Source organism: Lithobates pipiens, unplaced genomic scaffold (genome assembly GCF_037356315.1).
Source record: "Lithobates pipiens isolate NorthernLeopardFrog02 unplaced genomic scaffold, aLitPip1_a1.2 Scaffold_16, whole genome shotgun sequence".
Taxonomy (NCBI): Eukaryota; Metazoa; Chordata; class Amphibia; order Anura; family Ranidae; genus Lithobates; species Lithobates pipiens.
The window spans coordinates 61,035,103-61,051,990 of NW_027507748.1; the positions used below are offsets into that span (position 1 = coordinate 61,035,103).

The 16,888-nt window shown below is 41.8% G+C and overlaps 1 protein-coding gene across 2 annotated transcripts in view; it reads right to left on the bottom strand.

Annotated features, from left to right (window-relative positions):
* The window catches only part of LOC143981835 (interferon alpha/beta receptor 2-like), a 72,947-nt gene that overhangs the window by 43,115 nt on the left and 12,944 nt on the right, over window positions 1-16,888 (bottom strand). The window contains exons 1-2 of one of the 2 annotated variants that reach the window (XM_077479966.1): window positions 6,334-6,454; window positions 3,021-3,147 (exon numbers count right to left, since the gene is read on the bottom strand). In XM_077479966.1, coding sequence (XP_077336092.1) covers window positions 3,021-3,147; window positions 6,334-6,352 — 146 coding nt within the window. In that variant the 5' untranslated portion in view covers window positions 6,353-6,454. Of the gene's footprint in view, window positions 1-3,020; window positions 3,148-6,333; window positions 6,455-16,888 lie in introns of those variants that run through there. The other variant, XM_077479965.1, reaches the window with a different exon arrangement.

A 16,888-nucleotide genomic window follows, 5' to 3' on the forward strand; every position in this document is an offset into this window, starting at 1 on the left:
TTTCTGATTTAGGGATGGAGGTGCATGTTATCATGCACCTCATTTAAAGTCCCACAACCCCCTTGCTTCTGTGTGCATGTCTCCAACGAGGAAAGACTCTTATTGGCTCTCCTCGCACTCAGAGCTCTATATCATAGGCTCTTTACCGTGATCATTGATGCGGTATGTCTACGGATCACTGCGCTGCATGCCGCCGCCACCCCCCCCCCCCCCGGGGCATGCACGAGCGCCCTGTTCTGAAGAACGTCATATGACGTCCACTCAGAACAGGAAAGCCACTGTCCGGCCATAAAGCTCCTATAGGCTTGACGGGAAGTGAAAAAAAAAAAAAAAAAAAAAAAGATAATCTAATTTCTTCATAAATTAAAAAAAGAAAGTCAAAACTTATTCTGCTACAGGCCAATGAAAAAAACAAACAAAAAAAAAACAATATGTTTATATTAAATTGGTTTTGTAAAAGTTATAGCATCTACAAATATATTATACAGGATTTATACAGCACCAACAGTTTACGCAGCACTTTACAGAGGGTGGACAGTACAATTACAATAAAGTTCAATATAGAAGTTCGTGGAGCTTACAATCGAAAAGGAGATTGGCCTAAAATGATGAAGAAATTAAATCTTTTTTTATTATATACACGTTTTATAGCAAAAATAAAAATAAAAAATTTCGGGCTTTTGTCGTTTATATTGCAAAAATAAAAAACCCAGTGGTGTTCAAATACAACCAAAAGAAAGCTCTAATGCGAAAAAAAATGATATAGCTTTAGTTTGGGTACAGTGTTGCGCAATTACCAGTGAAAGTAGTGCAGTGCTGAATAGCAAAAAACAGCCTGGTCATGAAGGGGTTTCTAAACATTAAAATAGGATTTTTATAACAGTTTACCTGTAAAATCCTTTTCTTGGAGTACATCATAGGACACAGAACCTTAAGTATTTACTTCGTGGGACGTCCCATAGCAATGCTACTTGAGGGGAGGGAGACACAACCCGTAGGGCACCCCCAGACCTTGAGGACTTACACTGCTGCCTGCAGCACACTACACCTGAAAGCGATATCCTCATTCCTTCTTACATCCACTTGGTAAAATTTTGTGAATGCATGGACAGAAGACCAAGTTGCGGCTTTGCAGATCTGAGCAAAGGAGGCCTGGTGACGCACTGCCCAAGAAGCACTAACCGCTCTGGTAGAGTGCGCCTTACTTTGAATAAGGGGAATCTTACCCTTTAAATCATAAGTTTGAATTATAACTTGCCGAATCCACTTAGCAACAGTGGATTTGGACGCAGCCTCTCCTTTTTTAGGACCTTCTGTCAGAATAAATAAGATATCAGTCTTACAAATCTGAGCAGTTTTCTTTAAATTGATTTTCACTGCTCTCACTACATCAAGACAATGTAGTGATTTTTTCTTCCCTGGAACAAGGTTTTGGGAAAAAACGATGGCAGAACAATATCTTAATTCAGACGAAAGCCTGAAAACAACTTTTGGCAAAAAGCCTGGACGAGGGCGTAACACCACTCTATCCTCATGAATAATCAAATATGACTCTTTACAAGAAAGAGCAGCCAATTCTGAAACCCTCCTTGCTGAGGATACAGCAACCAAAAATATCAGCTTCCTAGTCAGAAGGACTAATGCCCCATACACACGGTCGGACATTACGACCACAAAATCCGGATTTTTTCAGACGGATTTTGGCCGAAACTTGTCTTCCATACACACGGTCGCACAAAGTTGACGAAAAATCCGATAGTTCGGAACGAAGTGATGTACAAAACGTACGATGGGACTACGTAGAGGCCAATAGCTTTCGTCTCCAAAATTTTTCTGAGCATGCATGCCACTTTGTGCACCAGAATTCTCTACACACGATCGGAAAAAGGAGCGGCAGGATGGATCCGGTTGTGGAGGCTTTTTAAATCCAGCATGGATCCCTCCTGGAGATCTGCAGAGCACATCTTCACTCATGCCAACACCTTTAGACACTGGCGAAAAAACTGAGGTTCTCCTGGAAGGAGGAGGGATTATATAGGGGAGTCAACTTCCTGTATTGCGTGTGCCAGTGTCAACACCTGAAGGTAGCTATAACCCACTAAGTAAATAATTAAGCCTCTGATGTACGATAAAGAAATTTATTTTTTAAACCTCAATACAGTCTCTGCATTAATGTAGAATAAAAACTGTCTGCCCCCCCCCCCACAACTTACCCGACTCCTGTATTGATTCAGTGTTGTGTCTGGTTACAGGTCTGATCCTGATACAATGGGAGCCATTGGCTCCTGCTGCTGTCAATCAAATCAAGTGTGTAGAGGTGGGGCCAAGCTGCATTATATGTCATTATCATTGCACAGAGTAGGCAAGTTTCAGATTATTTGTATTAAAAAGAAAAAAACACTTTACAACCACTTAAAAGTCAAAATGTGCTTTCCCTAGCATCTGAGGTTAGATACTCCTCTCTGTTGCCTCCTTGCTTTCCTTCAGAAGCACGCAAAATAAAGCAAAATGGACTATAACGTTGTATACAAACGAATACAACTTGGCCCTATGCTTTACATCAATAGACCTGCAATACATCATTTATAATGCATCTCTACAAAAAGGAATAACCTTATCAGCAATATGAAACACTATGAAACAACATTTTAAGACACAAACAAGAGTACACATCAGGGTGGTGTATTTCACATAAATAACCACAACAGGATATCTACGTAGATGACAGCAATTTTTTTTTATAATATACATTTGTATACATGCAGTATATCAAAATATACATATGTACATGCATCCACAAGATCCCATGTTTTAGTGTGTATACATACAAACCAATTACCCAGTTAATCTGCTATACATCACCGGGCACAGAGGCTGCTAGAGCGGGTAATGAGGGCAAGCGTGATTTTGTCCTCACTTCCTGCGACAGTTGCCTGGCTGTTAGTTGAAATACAAGGGAACTGTTTTATTCTGTGTTCTACAATATATACTCAAATGAATCCGGTTCATCACATACATACCCATCCTTCTCATACTCCACTTTGTAGTAGATAACCGATTCATTGTTAGGGTCATCCCAGGTCAGGATGTGCTCAAAGTTTTTAGAAACAAGTGTGAGATTTGTTGGAGGCTGCAGAATAGCTGAGACTGAGACAAAAGGGGGGGAAAAACAAAACAAAAAACGAAGTGTTAAAACTTAGGAATTTTATTTATCTAGAAACATTTATATCAGTGCTTGGTTAACCACTTAAGGACCGAGCCTCTGAGATTTGTGGATTAAAAGTTAAAAACGTTTTTCTGCTAGAAAATTACTTAGAACCCCCAAACAATATACTTTTCTTTCCCTAACACCCTAGAGAATAAAATGGCGGTCGTTGCAATACTTTGACACACCGTATTTGCTCAGCGGTCTTACAAGTGCACCTTTTTTGAAAAAAAAATAAAAATAAATAAGAAATCACTTTTTTTAATTAAAAAATAAAACAGTAAAGTTAGCCCAAATATTTTTTAAATTGTGAAAGACAATGTTAAACCGAGTAAATTGATACCCAACATGACACGCTTCAAAATATTGCATCCGCTCCTGGAATGGCAACAAACTTTTACCCTTAAAAAAAAATAATCTATACAGGTTGCATGTTTTGAGTTACAGAGGAACACTGTTTTCATATGCGGGCGCTACTCACGTATGCGTTTGCTTCTGCACGCAAGCTCGTTTCAATTTTTTTTTTTTTTACCTTTTATTTTTACACAGTTTAAAAAAAAATAAAAAATAAAAATAAAATAAAAAAATAAATGGCGTCACTTTTATAAGGAATGTAAACATCCCTTGTAATAGAAAATAAAATAAAAATGCATGACAGGACCTCTTAGATCCGAGATCTGGGTTCAAAAAGACCTCATATCTCATATTTACACTAAAATACAACAAAAAAAAAAAAAATAAAAATAAAAAAAAAAAAAGGCCCTTTAAGAGCTATGGGCCACAGAGACCACTTATCTTGAATCATCGAAGAAGAGGATACCAGCTAGCTACTCCCATAATTATATTCCTCTTCAAAGTACTGATGTATAACGACGGTGGGAAGTGGTTAAGCCCTTCACGTCTAAGGCCCTTTTCACATAGGTGCCTCGGTGAAGCAGGATCTGATTGATAAGCAGGAAATCTCTCCGCTGATCCCTGCTGAGCAGGCGAATGACAGGTCCGTGTCTGTTCTGCATAGCCTTGCTGTTCTCTATAGGGCTGTCAGATGGAAACAGACCGCCTGTCCGTTATCCATCCAATCCGATCCGCCAGACGGATGGGGGAATAGCAGCCTGTTTTTGGCAGATAGCATCAGATTGGATGGTGGTTGGATGTCATTGGACATGTGTCAGCTGACCCCTACCGCTCCATAGAAGACACTTAAGGGTTCGATCAGGTCCGCCTGAAAAACAGACAGGTGGACCTGATCGGATCACCCACAGGAAAGCGGCCTAAACAAATGTTAACGCCTCCGCACAATTTTGCAACTTTGACATGTGTTAGTAAAACCGTACACATCACCACAACTACTTTGTGCATCCAGATGCATTATACCAGTCTTTTTCAGGCAAAACTGGGTTTGTACTTTTAGTGCAGCCTAGAAACCATGCACATTTTGCTGCTTTTTTTATCCTACCTAAAACAAACTAATAAAAAAATAGAAATAAATAAATACTAGCCCAAACTCTAACCCCGGAGAATTGCTCTACTCCATTCAGAGAGAAAACATGGGGGCGAGCTCCTCAGTGACTGACCACCATGATAGCCAACCAGAGGCTATCACAGCAATCAGGTGACCCGGAATTGGGAGTTACAGTCCCGATTGTTTGTACAGGGCCCGGGGGTCTTGCAGAGACTCTGGTTTCTATGCTGTGCAGAGACAAATACGCAAATATGCGGCACCACGAAAAAAAGCTCAGTCCAGAGAGGCCGCATATTTGCGTATGCACAGCACCAGGGGGTTAAAGAGCTCACACTCTAATGTCCCCTTCACAGTCTTGCACACATCTAAGAGGCAATTTGACTGTAGTCCACCCAGTCTACTCATTTGTTTGCAGCCATTTACTGTTGGCTGTCTCACTACCTCTGTTGGAATTTTATGCCAAGCATCAAATACCCTTTCAGTAAAATAATACTTTCTAAAGCTATTTTTTTTTAACTTCCCTCCAGTTAGTTTGAGGTCATGTACTTGTGTTCTTGATTTTGGCTTCATATTGAAAAAAACTGCCCTCCTGAACCTTATTCACCCCCTTGATGTATTTAAAGGTTTCAATCATGACTCCTCTTTCCTTTCTTTCATTCCGACTGTACAGTGAGGGAAAAGTATTTGATCCCCTGCTGATTTTGTATATTTGCCCACTGACAAAGAAATGATCAGTCTATAATTATTTTTTTTTAATCAGAAAAGTTTTTATTGTGTCTTAGAAAACATACAGTACAATTGCATATAGTCAAGTGTTACATCCATACAGGTTTTCTGTCTCCTCACCCCCCCCCCCCCCCCCTGCATACTTGCTCTGTGTGTCCCGCTGAATACCTCCTCCTCTATCTTCAGTGCCATATGATGAGAGAACCCAGAGGAGGAGCACAGCTATTCTGCTCACAGGACATGCAGGGAGAGAGGTGAGCTGAGGGAGGAACATCAGTTTGGGGTGGTAAGCTGAGCACAATACCTGGCAAAGTTTAATGCCAGGAGGGAAGTTTATGTGGAAATATATGAAGGTTTGGAATAGCAGTGTGTGTGTGTTGGAGCCCTGCAGAGTTTGCAGCCCCCCCAAGCTAACATATATCTCCTAAGCAGGAACACATCACTATCACCCCAAGCATTCTGTCCAGATAATGTGCAGTTCCTTTATGACCTGTTTAATCCTGTGTTATCCAAACTCTGTTCAATGAAAAGTGTAAACTCACCACATAAACACTCTATATACAAAATAAAATTCCCCAATAAAAATCAGAACATGATGTTCACATTTGCATGGAAGCACAATTGAATGAATGTGGATTATTCAGAGAATTACCGTATTATGTTTATTGAGGATCTTTTTTATATACTAACCGTTAAGCTTCATACACACAATACGAAAATTGGATGAAAAATACCACTTTTGAAGCGTTCGTGCATATGAGCATATTTTTTTTTTTGGTGGGCAAGTGGATCTTGGGTGGGAGTTCCCACACTTTTTTTCCCCAGGACTTGACCCCTGGGTCAGATGTTTCTTGTAGTTGGCCACCAGGTTTGCACACATCTCAGGAGGGATTTTATCCCACTCCCCTTTTCAGATCCTCTCCAAGATTCTCCTCCTTACCCAAGATTTGACGGTACATGGCCCCATCCCTTTGATGCAGTAAAGTTTTCCTGTATCCTTAGCACCTCCAGGTTTGACAGCGGGGATGGTGTTCTTGGAGTCATAGTAGAGTTTAGCTGGCTAAAATGAGAATCACTATTTTTTTTTTTTTTGCTTAGAAGATAGATCATGATTCTCTCACAATTCTCATGGCGTATCATCATCTTTCACATTAAAACAAAACAAACAAAAAAATTGGGCTAACTTTACTGTTTCAATTTTGTTTAAAATTAATTGAAGTGCATTTTTCCCCAAAAAAATAAGAAAAAAGCGTTTGAAACACCTTTGCGCAAATACATAAAATATTGCAGCAATTGACATTTCATTTCCTAGGGTCTCTGCTAAAATATTTGTGTGTATATATATATATGTGTATACATACATACATATTAGTTTGGGGGTTCCAAGTAATTTTCTAGCAAAAACATGTTGATTTTAACTGAAGAAACAAGTGTCAGAAAACAGACTTTAAGTGGTTAAACTTCCTGCATTTACACTTGTTTAAAAACTTGACAGACTGCCTGGATTTTTTTTTTTCACACAGAAGTTTACATCCCTTTGATCTAAGGAGGAAGTTAGTTACAATGTTTCAAGTTTAAAACTTGTCAGACTGTGGGATGTTTTCTTTTGACAGCTGAGTGAGCAGATAAGTCTCTCCACTTGTTATATGAAAGAATCTGCAAACTCTGCAACAGAGATTGTGGGGGGGGGGGGGGGTGAATTGAGATCACGTTTTTTTAACGATTAATTGTGCAAAAAGTCATAGGCAGCATTCCTCCTCCTCCAAAATGGCAAATTGAGTTGATGCCAAAGAGCTCCATTTTTGTCTCAACTGACCACAAAACAAACCCTTCACCCAGTTCTCATTTAGATGTTCATTAGCAAACGTCAGACGGGCCTGTATATGTGCTTTCTTGAGCAAAGGGACCTTGCTGGAGCTGCTGCATTGCAGTCCTTCATGGCGTAGTGCATTACCAATGGTTGAAAAAGGCGATCCGGACCTGTCATGGAGACGAGTGAGGGGGAAGATGGGCGGGGGCCATCAGGCCCCCCCCCCCCACCTGTCTCCAAGTCATTACCCATAGCTCTTAGAGGGACATTTTTTTATTTATTTTTTTCCAAATGACCAAATTTTTTTTTAATTGCATATTAGTGTAAATATGAGATGTGAGGTCTCTCTGACCCCAGATATCATATTTAAGAGGACCTGTCATCCTTTTTTTCCTATTACAAGGGATTTTAACTTTCCTTGTAAATAGGAATAAAAGTGAATATTTTTTTTAAAAAAGAACAGTGAAAAATGTAAAAATAGAAGTTAAAATATATAAGAATTATTATTATTTTTTTTTTTTAAACGCGCCCTATCCAGCCTTGTCCCCATCAACATGTGCACATTAGTCAGCGAGTGCTTGTGTATTGTCTTGTTGAGTACCTATCTATCGTCTTGAGCAGGGCTTGACAAAACCCGGGCACCAGGTTGCATTTGCGACTAGATTTAGCAACCTGGCGCCTGGGGCAGCACAGCTGGGGATATCCTGTCTCTGTGGACCCCCCCAGCGTGATCACACCGCCGGTAATCGAGCCGCCGGCTTTGAGGCCTTCTGCGATCCTATGGTTCCTTCTGGAATCTGGCGCCCTCTTGTGGTGGCCGTTGGAATGACAACCAGCAATGCTAATGGAGCTTCCCCTGCCTGCCAGCCTATCTCCTTGCCTTTACTTAGAACTCCTAAACATGATATATATTTTTTATTCTAACACCCTAGAGAATAAAATGGTGGTCGTTGCAATACTGTCTGTCACACCGTATTTGCACAGCGGACTCACAAGCGCACTTTTTTGAGGAAAAATAATTTAATAAAAAAATAAGACAACAGTAAAGTTAGCCCAATTTTTTTTTTTTTATATTGTGAAAGATTATGTTACGCCGAGTAAATCGATAGCCAACATGTCATGCTTCAAAATTGTGCCCACTCATGGAATGGCGACAAACTTTTACCCTTTAAAATCTCCATAGGTGACATTTAAAAAAATTCTACAGGTTGAACTTTTTAAGTTACAGAGGAGGTCTGGGGCTAGAATTATTGCTCTCACTCTTCCGATCGCAGCGATACCTCACATGTGTGGTTTGAACACTGCTTTCATAGGCGTTCAGTTCTGCACGTAAGCTTGGCGGGACAGGGCACGTTTAAAATTATTGTTTTTTCTTATTTTAACTTTTATTTTTATTTTTTAACTGTTCTTTAAAAAAAAAAAAAAAGTGAATGTAAAAATCCCTTGTAATAGAAAAAAGCATGACAGGTCCTCTTATATATGAGATCTGGGGTCAGAGAGACCTCACATCTCATATTTACACAAAAATGCAATTTAAAAAAAATTCGTCATTTGAAAAAAAATTAAATAAAATGTCCCTCTAAGAGCTATGGGCAATGACTTGGAGACAGATGAGGGGCTATCTTCCCCTCACTCGTCTCCATGTCAGACCAGGGACAGGTCCAGATCGCCGTCACAGACCTGGCTCCTAACTTTTTTAGCTGACTCCTAGATTCCCAGCAAATTTGTCAACCCCTGGTCTTGAGTATTAGGGTCAGGAAGCAAGTTGTTAGGTAATTTGGACAGGGTATAATCCTTGTTGAGTACCTGTGTATATAACATATTCCACAGGGTAGTATTGGGGGCATCAGTGGTAGGTTGACTAAAGTACATAAACCCAAGGTAAGTATAGTAACAAGTCCTAGTTGAAATCTCGGAATACCCAATAACAGGGTAGTAAGCGACCGGTCAAAACTATGTGGCATGTTCACCAATGCCAGGAGCCTGGCGGACAAGATAGGTGAACTAGAGGTACTGTTGTACAAGGAGGATTTGGATTTTGTGGGAATTTCAGAGACCTGGTTCAACAGCTCTCATGATGGTCTGGCAACCATTCAAGGGTATACCCTTTATCGCAGGGATAGAAAGGGTAAAAATGGGGGAGAGGTATACCTATATATCAAAAATAAACGTACAAGTGAATGTGAGAGATGACATCACTAAGGGAGATAGGGAGGAGGTGGAATCCTTATGGGTAGAGCTCCAAAGGGATGAAGCTAAGGGGGAAAATATTACTGGGAGTATGCTATAGGCCCCCTAACCTGAGGGAAGAGGGGGAGACAGATCTCCTATCACAAGTTGGATTAGCAGCAAGGATGGGAAGTGTTATAAATGGGGGATTTTAAATATCCAGACATAGACTGGGTGGAGGGAACCACGCATTTGTCTAACGCTCGCCAGTTCCTAAATGTTTTGCAGAACAATTTCCTGGTCCAGATGGTAGACGCACCAACTTGAAAAAAAGCGTTACTGGAACTACTGATTACCAACAATACAGGCCTGATCACGGATGTGGAAATACGGGGCAATTTAGGAATTAGGAATCACAGGTCAATTGGCTTCAGTATAAATCACATAAATAGGAAACATAAGGGGAATACAAAGACACTGAATTTCAAAAAAGCCAACTTCCCTAAACTACGAACCTTGTTAGAAGGCATGAATTGGGATAAAGTCTTAGGAACAAAGAACACGAAGGAGTGAAAATACAAGGTTGAGGGATCCTAAATCAGCATTCAGACTTTATAAAGAACACAACGAGAAATGTAAAAATGCAATTAGGACGGCTAAGATAGAACACGAAAGACTTAGCAGAGGAGAGCAAAAAAAATCCCAAGAAATTCTTTAAGTACTGTATGTAAACAGTAAAAAAGGGAGGACAGACCGTATTGGTCCCATAAAGAATGAGGAAGGACATCTGGTTACAAAGGATGGGGGGATAGTGAAGGTATTGAATTTATTCTTCTCCTCAGTCTTCACGAGGGAATTGGGGGGCTTCGTAACCAAAACTGCAGTATTTATCCTCATGACACATCACAGGAAGCACCTCCATGGTTAACTGAGGAAAGAATTAAAATTAGACTAGGGAAACTTAACATTAACAAATCACCGGGACCAGATGGCTTGCATCCAAAGAGTACTTAGGGAACTCAGTCAAGTAATTGCCAGACCATTGTTGCTAATTTTTACAGATAGTCTACTGACTGGAATGGTACCAGCTGATTGGACAAAAGCCAATGTAGCACCAATATTTAAAAAAGGCCCAAAATACATCCCTGGGATTTAGACCAGTTAGCGTAACATCAATTGTAGTCAGAGTCTTCAAGCGGGAAACGCGACGCTCCTAAGAACCAAGGCCTGAGGTGTGCCTTGGCCTAGCTGGTCAGTATGCCTGAGAAGAGGGCATACCCTGAATGTAAGAATAAGAACAAAATACTATGAGAATGTATGAAACTGGGGAACGGGTGGGTGGGAACCCAGAAAACCTACCGACACTGGCCCTGACAGAGGAGGAGGTTTAAATAGCCCTCTCAGGCTCCTCCTACAAATACATCCCTGGGATTTAGACCAGTTAGCGTAACATCAATAGTATGCAAAACTCTTGGAGGGGATAATAGACTATATACAAGATTTTAGTAATGAGAAAGTGATCAATAGCAGTAATCAGCATAGATTCATGAAGAATCGTTCTTGCCAAACCAATCTATTGACCTTCTATGAGGAGTTGCCATCAGCAGTCCAGCCAATCACTTCCGGTTTTCTCATCCTGGCTGGCCTGAACACGAGCAGAGGAGTCGGCCGGTGATTGGGACATATCACTGAAGCTGCTAGCAGGTTTGCTGGCTGGATCATCAGATGAAAATACAAGAAAGAAAAGCTTAAAAAAGAAAACTAATGTGAGCTCTGTTTGATCAAGTTATTGGCTCATCGGTTTGTCACCGTTCCTGTGTCTGACGCCATTGGAGTTGCTGTCCTGGATCTCTGTGGACAAAGGCCCCGGCAGGGCGTTTAGCCGCAAGCTCTTTTTGCTTGCCATTTGGTAAGCGTGCATTTTATTTGGCGTCAGCACCAGGGCTGGACTTACCATTGGGCTTGACTGGACTCAAGCCCATGGGCCCCGCCCAATAGGGGGCCCCGCAGGCCCCCCGAGATACACAGCTGACTGTACTCGGCTTGACTCCGCTCACAGTCACACCCAGTCCAGCCCTATGATGGGCATAACACAGGGCTTGAGCATGACTGTGAGCAGAGTTGAGTAGACTCGGCTACTCTCGGCTCCGCTCGGGACTGTGAGAGGACCCAAAAGCCGCCGAGAGGACCCGAGAGCCGCCGAGATACACAGAACTCTGTATCTCAGCGGGGCCATTTTTAAACTTCAAGACTACAATAACAAGGCTGCAAATGACACTGGACAAGGCTGCAGATGGACACCGATAAGGCTTCATTGATGGGCATTTAAATGTAAGTTTTTTCCTTAAACTTCTCTCTAAACTTGGGGTGCGTGTTATACGCTGATAAATACGGTAATGTATAGAAGGTAGGGCCCGAAAGTGACTCAAGCCCAGGGGCCCCCACCACCCTAAGTCCTGCCCTGGTCAGCACATATTGGTGGTGGAAGATTATAGACAAAATTTTTTTTGTTTCAATCAACACAATCATTTGTGAAGTATTGTGTGATTTATGGACACAGATTGACATATTCCATTCACTCATTTTTGGGACTTTAATTTTTGTCATACACTGCAATTTTTTAGTCAGATGTTATACTCACATATTTATCAGTTTATTATTTAGCACTGTTTTAATCACTGGATTCAATGCTTCACTGTTAGCGCAGCCATTTCCCTTTTTTCTATACAACAAGAAAAAAAGACTGGTGTGCAAAAACAGATCAAAACCCAGCGACTAAACATGCATTTCCCCAATTTCTGGCTAAAAAATGGACATGGAAAAAAACGTATCTGCTCAGTTCATTTATTCTTGGCGGGAGATTCTATGGAGAAGAGAAATTCACTTCAAAAACACAAGAGCATTGTTCTTAAAAAGCAATAAAGATAACAATTCACTAAATTGCAATATATGGCATGTCCCCCACCTAAAGCAGTATTGAAGGCCATTTAAATCCACTATGGCTACCAAAGCAAAAAAGGTGGTCGGGTGAAACAACCATCGTTCCAGATTAACCACGACACCGGGCACTTTCACCACCTTCCTGCCAAAGCCCATTTCAAGCTTTCGGCGCTGTTGCAATTTCAAACGACAATTGCGCAGCACGAGTCACTTCTGACAAGCTTTCCTAACACCAAGAGAAAAAAAATAAAAGTGACAGAGAAGGGACCTCCAGCTGATTGACAGCCTTAGCTCTGTTCCTGTGTGCGTGTGCGCGTGTGTGCGTGCGCACGTGCGTGTGTCATCCCTTCAGTTCAGGGATCACAGCTCTCCTCACTGAGCTCTGCAGACTTCAGCTCTCTACCCCCTTTTTCCTGAACTCTCAGACAAGCTTTAAAATTCAGCACTTTGAACCTAAGTACAGAAGAAATAACTGCAGATAAACAGGTACAACTTATATAGGAGGATTTGTTTAATTTCTGTGTAGCACATGAGGCCAGTCACTTCACTAGGTATGTGTAAGGGTTTACAATAATTTTAACTCGTACTCCACTGACACTTCCTCCAGCTCTGCAACTGCCAATACAGAAATGCAGAAAAGAGAAAGTGGAAGCTTTTGCAGGAGCCCCCCGTGCCCCTTCCTGTCAGCCCCCGTATACTTACCAGAGTCCGATTTTGATCCAGCAATGTGCACATGGTCTGTGTCTATAGATCAAGTCCGTGGCAGCGACACAATAGGAAGTGGTTTCCTATGGTGGCACACCAAAAAGGAGGAGGAGCCAGGATTACCAGAGGGTTACCCTAAAAAAAAGGAAGACGAGGATCCGGCTGCTCTGTACAAGACCAATGCACAGAACAAGTAACATTTAAAAAATAAAAATTACCTTTCAACAACCACTTGAAGGCTAACGATTATTCATAAATACTGAGCAACAAATATTTTTTATATTTTAGATCTGCTTAGAATTCAGCTTCACTAAGTCACTGACATTAGAGAAGCTTCTACACATCAAGTGTCCCTACATGGTAGTCACATGTCAGTTCTTATTCATAACTTGGCAGGTCACTGACCAAGCACGGCATTACTGAAGCACACACCATAAACAAGTCAGCAGTATCAGTTCTCTTATTTCTGTCCCGACATGTTCCCTATAAAAAGGAGAACTCATCCCCCTAACTAGGAAGCTCTGCTGATCTCCAGTCAAGATTTAAAGTGTTTTTTTTTTTTTTTTTTTTTAAAAAGACCAAATAATATACACTAAGGCCCCTTTCACACTGGGGCGGTGCGGCCGTCGTTTTAGAGGCGTTCTGCGGGCGCTAGCGGGGAGGTTTTAACCACCGCTACCGGCCGAAAAAGGGTTAAAACCGCCCGCAAAGTGCCGCTGTATTGCCGCTCTGTCCAATTGATTTCAATGGGTAGGAGCGGTGAATAAACCGCTCCTTCACCGCTCCAAAGATGCGGCTAGCAGGACTTTTTTTCACCGTCCTGCCAGCGCACCGCTCCAGTGAGAAAGCCCTCCGGCTTTCACACTGGAGTGAAGGGGGCCGGTTTTTTCAGGCGCTACACATGCGCTATTTTTAGCACTGTAACGCCTGAAAACCGCCCCTTTCACACCTGCGGACCATTCAGATCCGCCTATCAGTTTTTCAGGCGGATCTGAACGGGAGCTCCATGTACCTCTATGGAGCATCAGATGTCAGCGGAGACATGTCCGCTGACATCCGATCAGCCCCGATCCGATCCTCTCCGCTAAAACCAGATGGATGCAAACCCTATATTTTTCATCAGTCTGGTGGATCGGATGAAAAACAGACAGGCGGACCGTAATCATCCGATCCCCCATAGGGGAGAGCGGGGCTCGGACAGGTCCGTCCCTACATGGAGTGCAGAGGCGGACTTGTCATCCGCTGGCTCAGCGGGGGATCAATGGAGCGATCCCCACTGAGCTATTTAGGGGCTCAATGCGGACAGCCCCGTGTGAAAGGGACTTATTTGGGTTATTGTTACCAAAGATATGTAGTACTGTTGGACAAAATTTTACAAAGAAAAATTACTAATTTTCTAAATTTTATAAACATAGAAAAATTTTAATTTTTTAATCCAAAAATCAATCTTTTTCATTTATAGCGCAAAAAAAAATACCCCAAACAAAAAAACCCAGTGGTGATTAAATATTACCAAAAGAAAGCTCTATTTGTGTGAAAAAAAGACAATTTCATATAGGTACAGTATTGAATGACTGAGTAATTGTCATTCAAAATGTGAGAGTGCTGAAAATTGGACTGGTTAGGAAGGGGGTTTAGGTGCCCAGTAGGCAAGTGGTTAACAATCAGCATAGCTTCAGCAAACAAACCACATTAATAATCTTAAATAAAAACAAGAATGGTAAAGAGGTTTTTTTTCACTTTTTTTGTGACGGTCACATGTGCCCTCTCTTCCTTCTCAAGCGCCAAGGAGCTAATGACAATCATCAGTCACAAATACCAGGACCTCATTGGCTCCCCAGATACCAGCATTGGGTCTACATGCATCAATTTACGCAGCACTTTAAATATACTTTGTACATTCACATCGGTCCCTACCCTTAAGGAGCTTACAATCTAAGGTCCCCAACTCACATTCATATACTAGGGCCAATTTAGACAGAAGCCAATTAACCTACCAGCATGTCTTTGGAGTGTGGGAGGAAACCGGAGCACCCGGAGGAAACCCACGCAGGCACAGGGAGAACATGCAAACTCCAGGCAGGTAGTGTCTTGGTTGGGATTCAAACCAGCCTTTTTACTGCTAGGTGAGAGTGCTGCCCACTACACCACTGTGCCACCCAAGTTATAGCTTACACGGGACCAACTCTCCCCATGTGACATAGATGGCGCTTAGTGGCTGGCCCAGTGTGGTCATAGGGCACTATAGCGGCATGCGATCCCTAAAAACTAATCTATCCAGGGAAGCCCATCATGCCTTCAGCTAATAACCAAATTTTATTTCTACCATCAGTTCATCCCTCACAGTTACTACCTTTTGTTCCACAAGCCCCTCCCCTATTAGACTGCAAGCTCCCAGGAGCAGGGCCCTTCTAATCCTCTTGTATTGAATTGTATTGTTACTGTATTGCCCCCTTTTATATTGTAAAGCTCTGTGCAAACTGTTGGCACTATATAAATCCTGTATACTAATAAAAATAATAATAATAATAATAATAATAATAATAATAATAATAATAATAATGTTCATCTATAGCAGGAATATAAAATTAGCTGACCTCCAGCTGTTGCAGAACTACAAGTCTCATGAGGCATAGCAAGACTCTGACAGCCACAAGCATGACACCCAGAGGCAGAGGCATGATGGGACTTGTAGTTTTGCAACAGCTGGAGGTCCACTAATTGCATATTCCTGATATATAAATATACCAGCAATTTTTTTTATTGCTGCTGAATGGAACAGTGGAGGAGTGAAGGAAAGGAGAGTATTTGATGCTGGGGAGGGGGAACCAAAGCAAACCTGTTGTATTGCACTACAAATGGCAAAGTAAAAGTTTGCTATAAATAAATTGCTAAACTTTTCTTTCATAATAAAGACTTGCTACCTTACGACACAAAAGTAGTACACAATTTCAGAAGTCACACACTCCCTTCATGAGGGCTATAAACACATGAAGCTATGAAAATATGATGCGTGACTAAAAAGTTTTCTGAATGGTCCAATATCTCAACGGCAACAAGGGCCAGGTGCGCACGCTTGCACGCGGCTATCCAGAGACAAGTCAAGAAGCAAGTGTACGGGACGGAAGCTGTGAGCAGAAACAGTTTACGACTGGTTCAACTGCTTTCGTGACGGGGAAGGAAATGACTGAGGATGAGGCACGCTCTGGACGGCCATCGACAAGCAAAAGCCCAGACATGAGCGAGTGCGACAAATGCTGGCAGGAGATTGGTGAACGACTCTACAATTGATGGCGGAGGAATAGGGCATTAGCAAGGACACAGTGCGCACCATCATCCTTCTATCCAAATCTTCACGGAAGATCTGTTCCCGGTTTGTGCCGCACAAGCTGACAGACAAACAGAAAGTAAAAACGGATGGAAACTTCTGGAGATTTTATTGCCATGTGTGACCAGGATACACCTGCCTGCGCACTGTGCGATACTTGGCTCAGCACAGTATATGTGTTCTCTGTCATCCACTGCACACCCTTGATCTGGCATCTGTGGACTTCTGTATCACCGCCCGAAGAGCGCCAAGAAAGGCGCATATTTTTTGCGGACGTAGCGGCAAATCCAATAATGCGCGACAGCGATTCTGCTTTAGATTCCTAAAGAGTCCTTTGCTGACAGTTTCCAGAAGCTTTATGAACTTTGCCAAAAAAGTGTGTTGTGAAGGTTGGCGATTATTTTGAAGGCCAATAAAGGAAATTTGTTTTTATCTTTTGTTTTGTTTGTTTTCCGATACCATTCACCGAACCATGTAGGTATATAAACAAAGTTCAAAATGTCAAACCTATGCACTGTATAAAATCTACACATTAAAAAATCT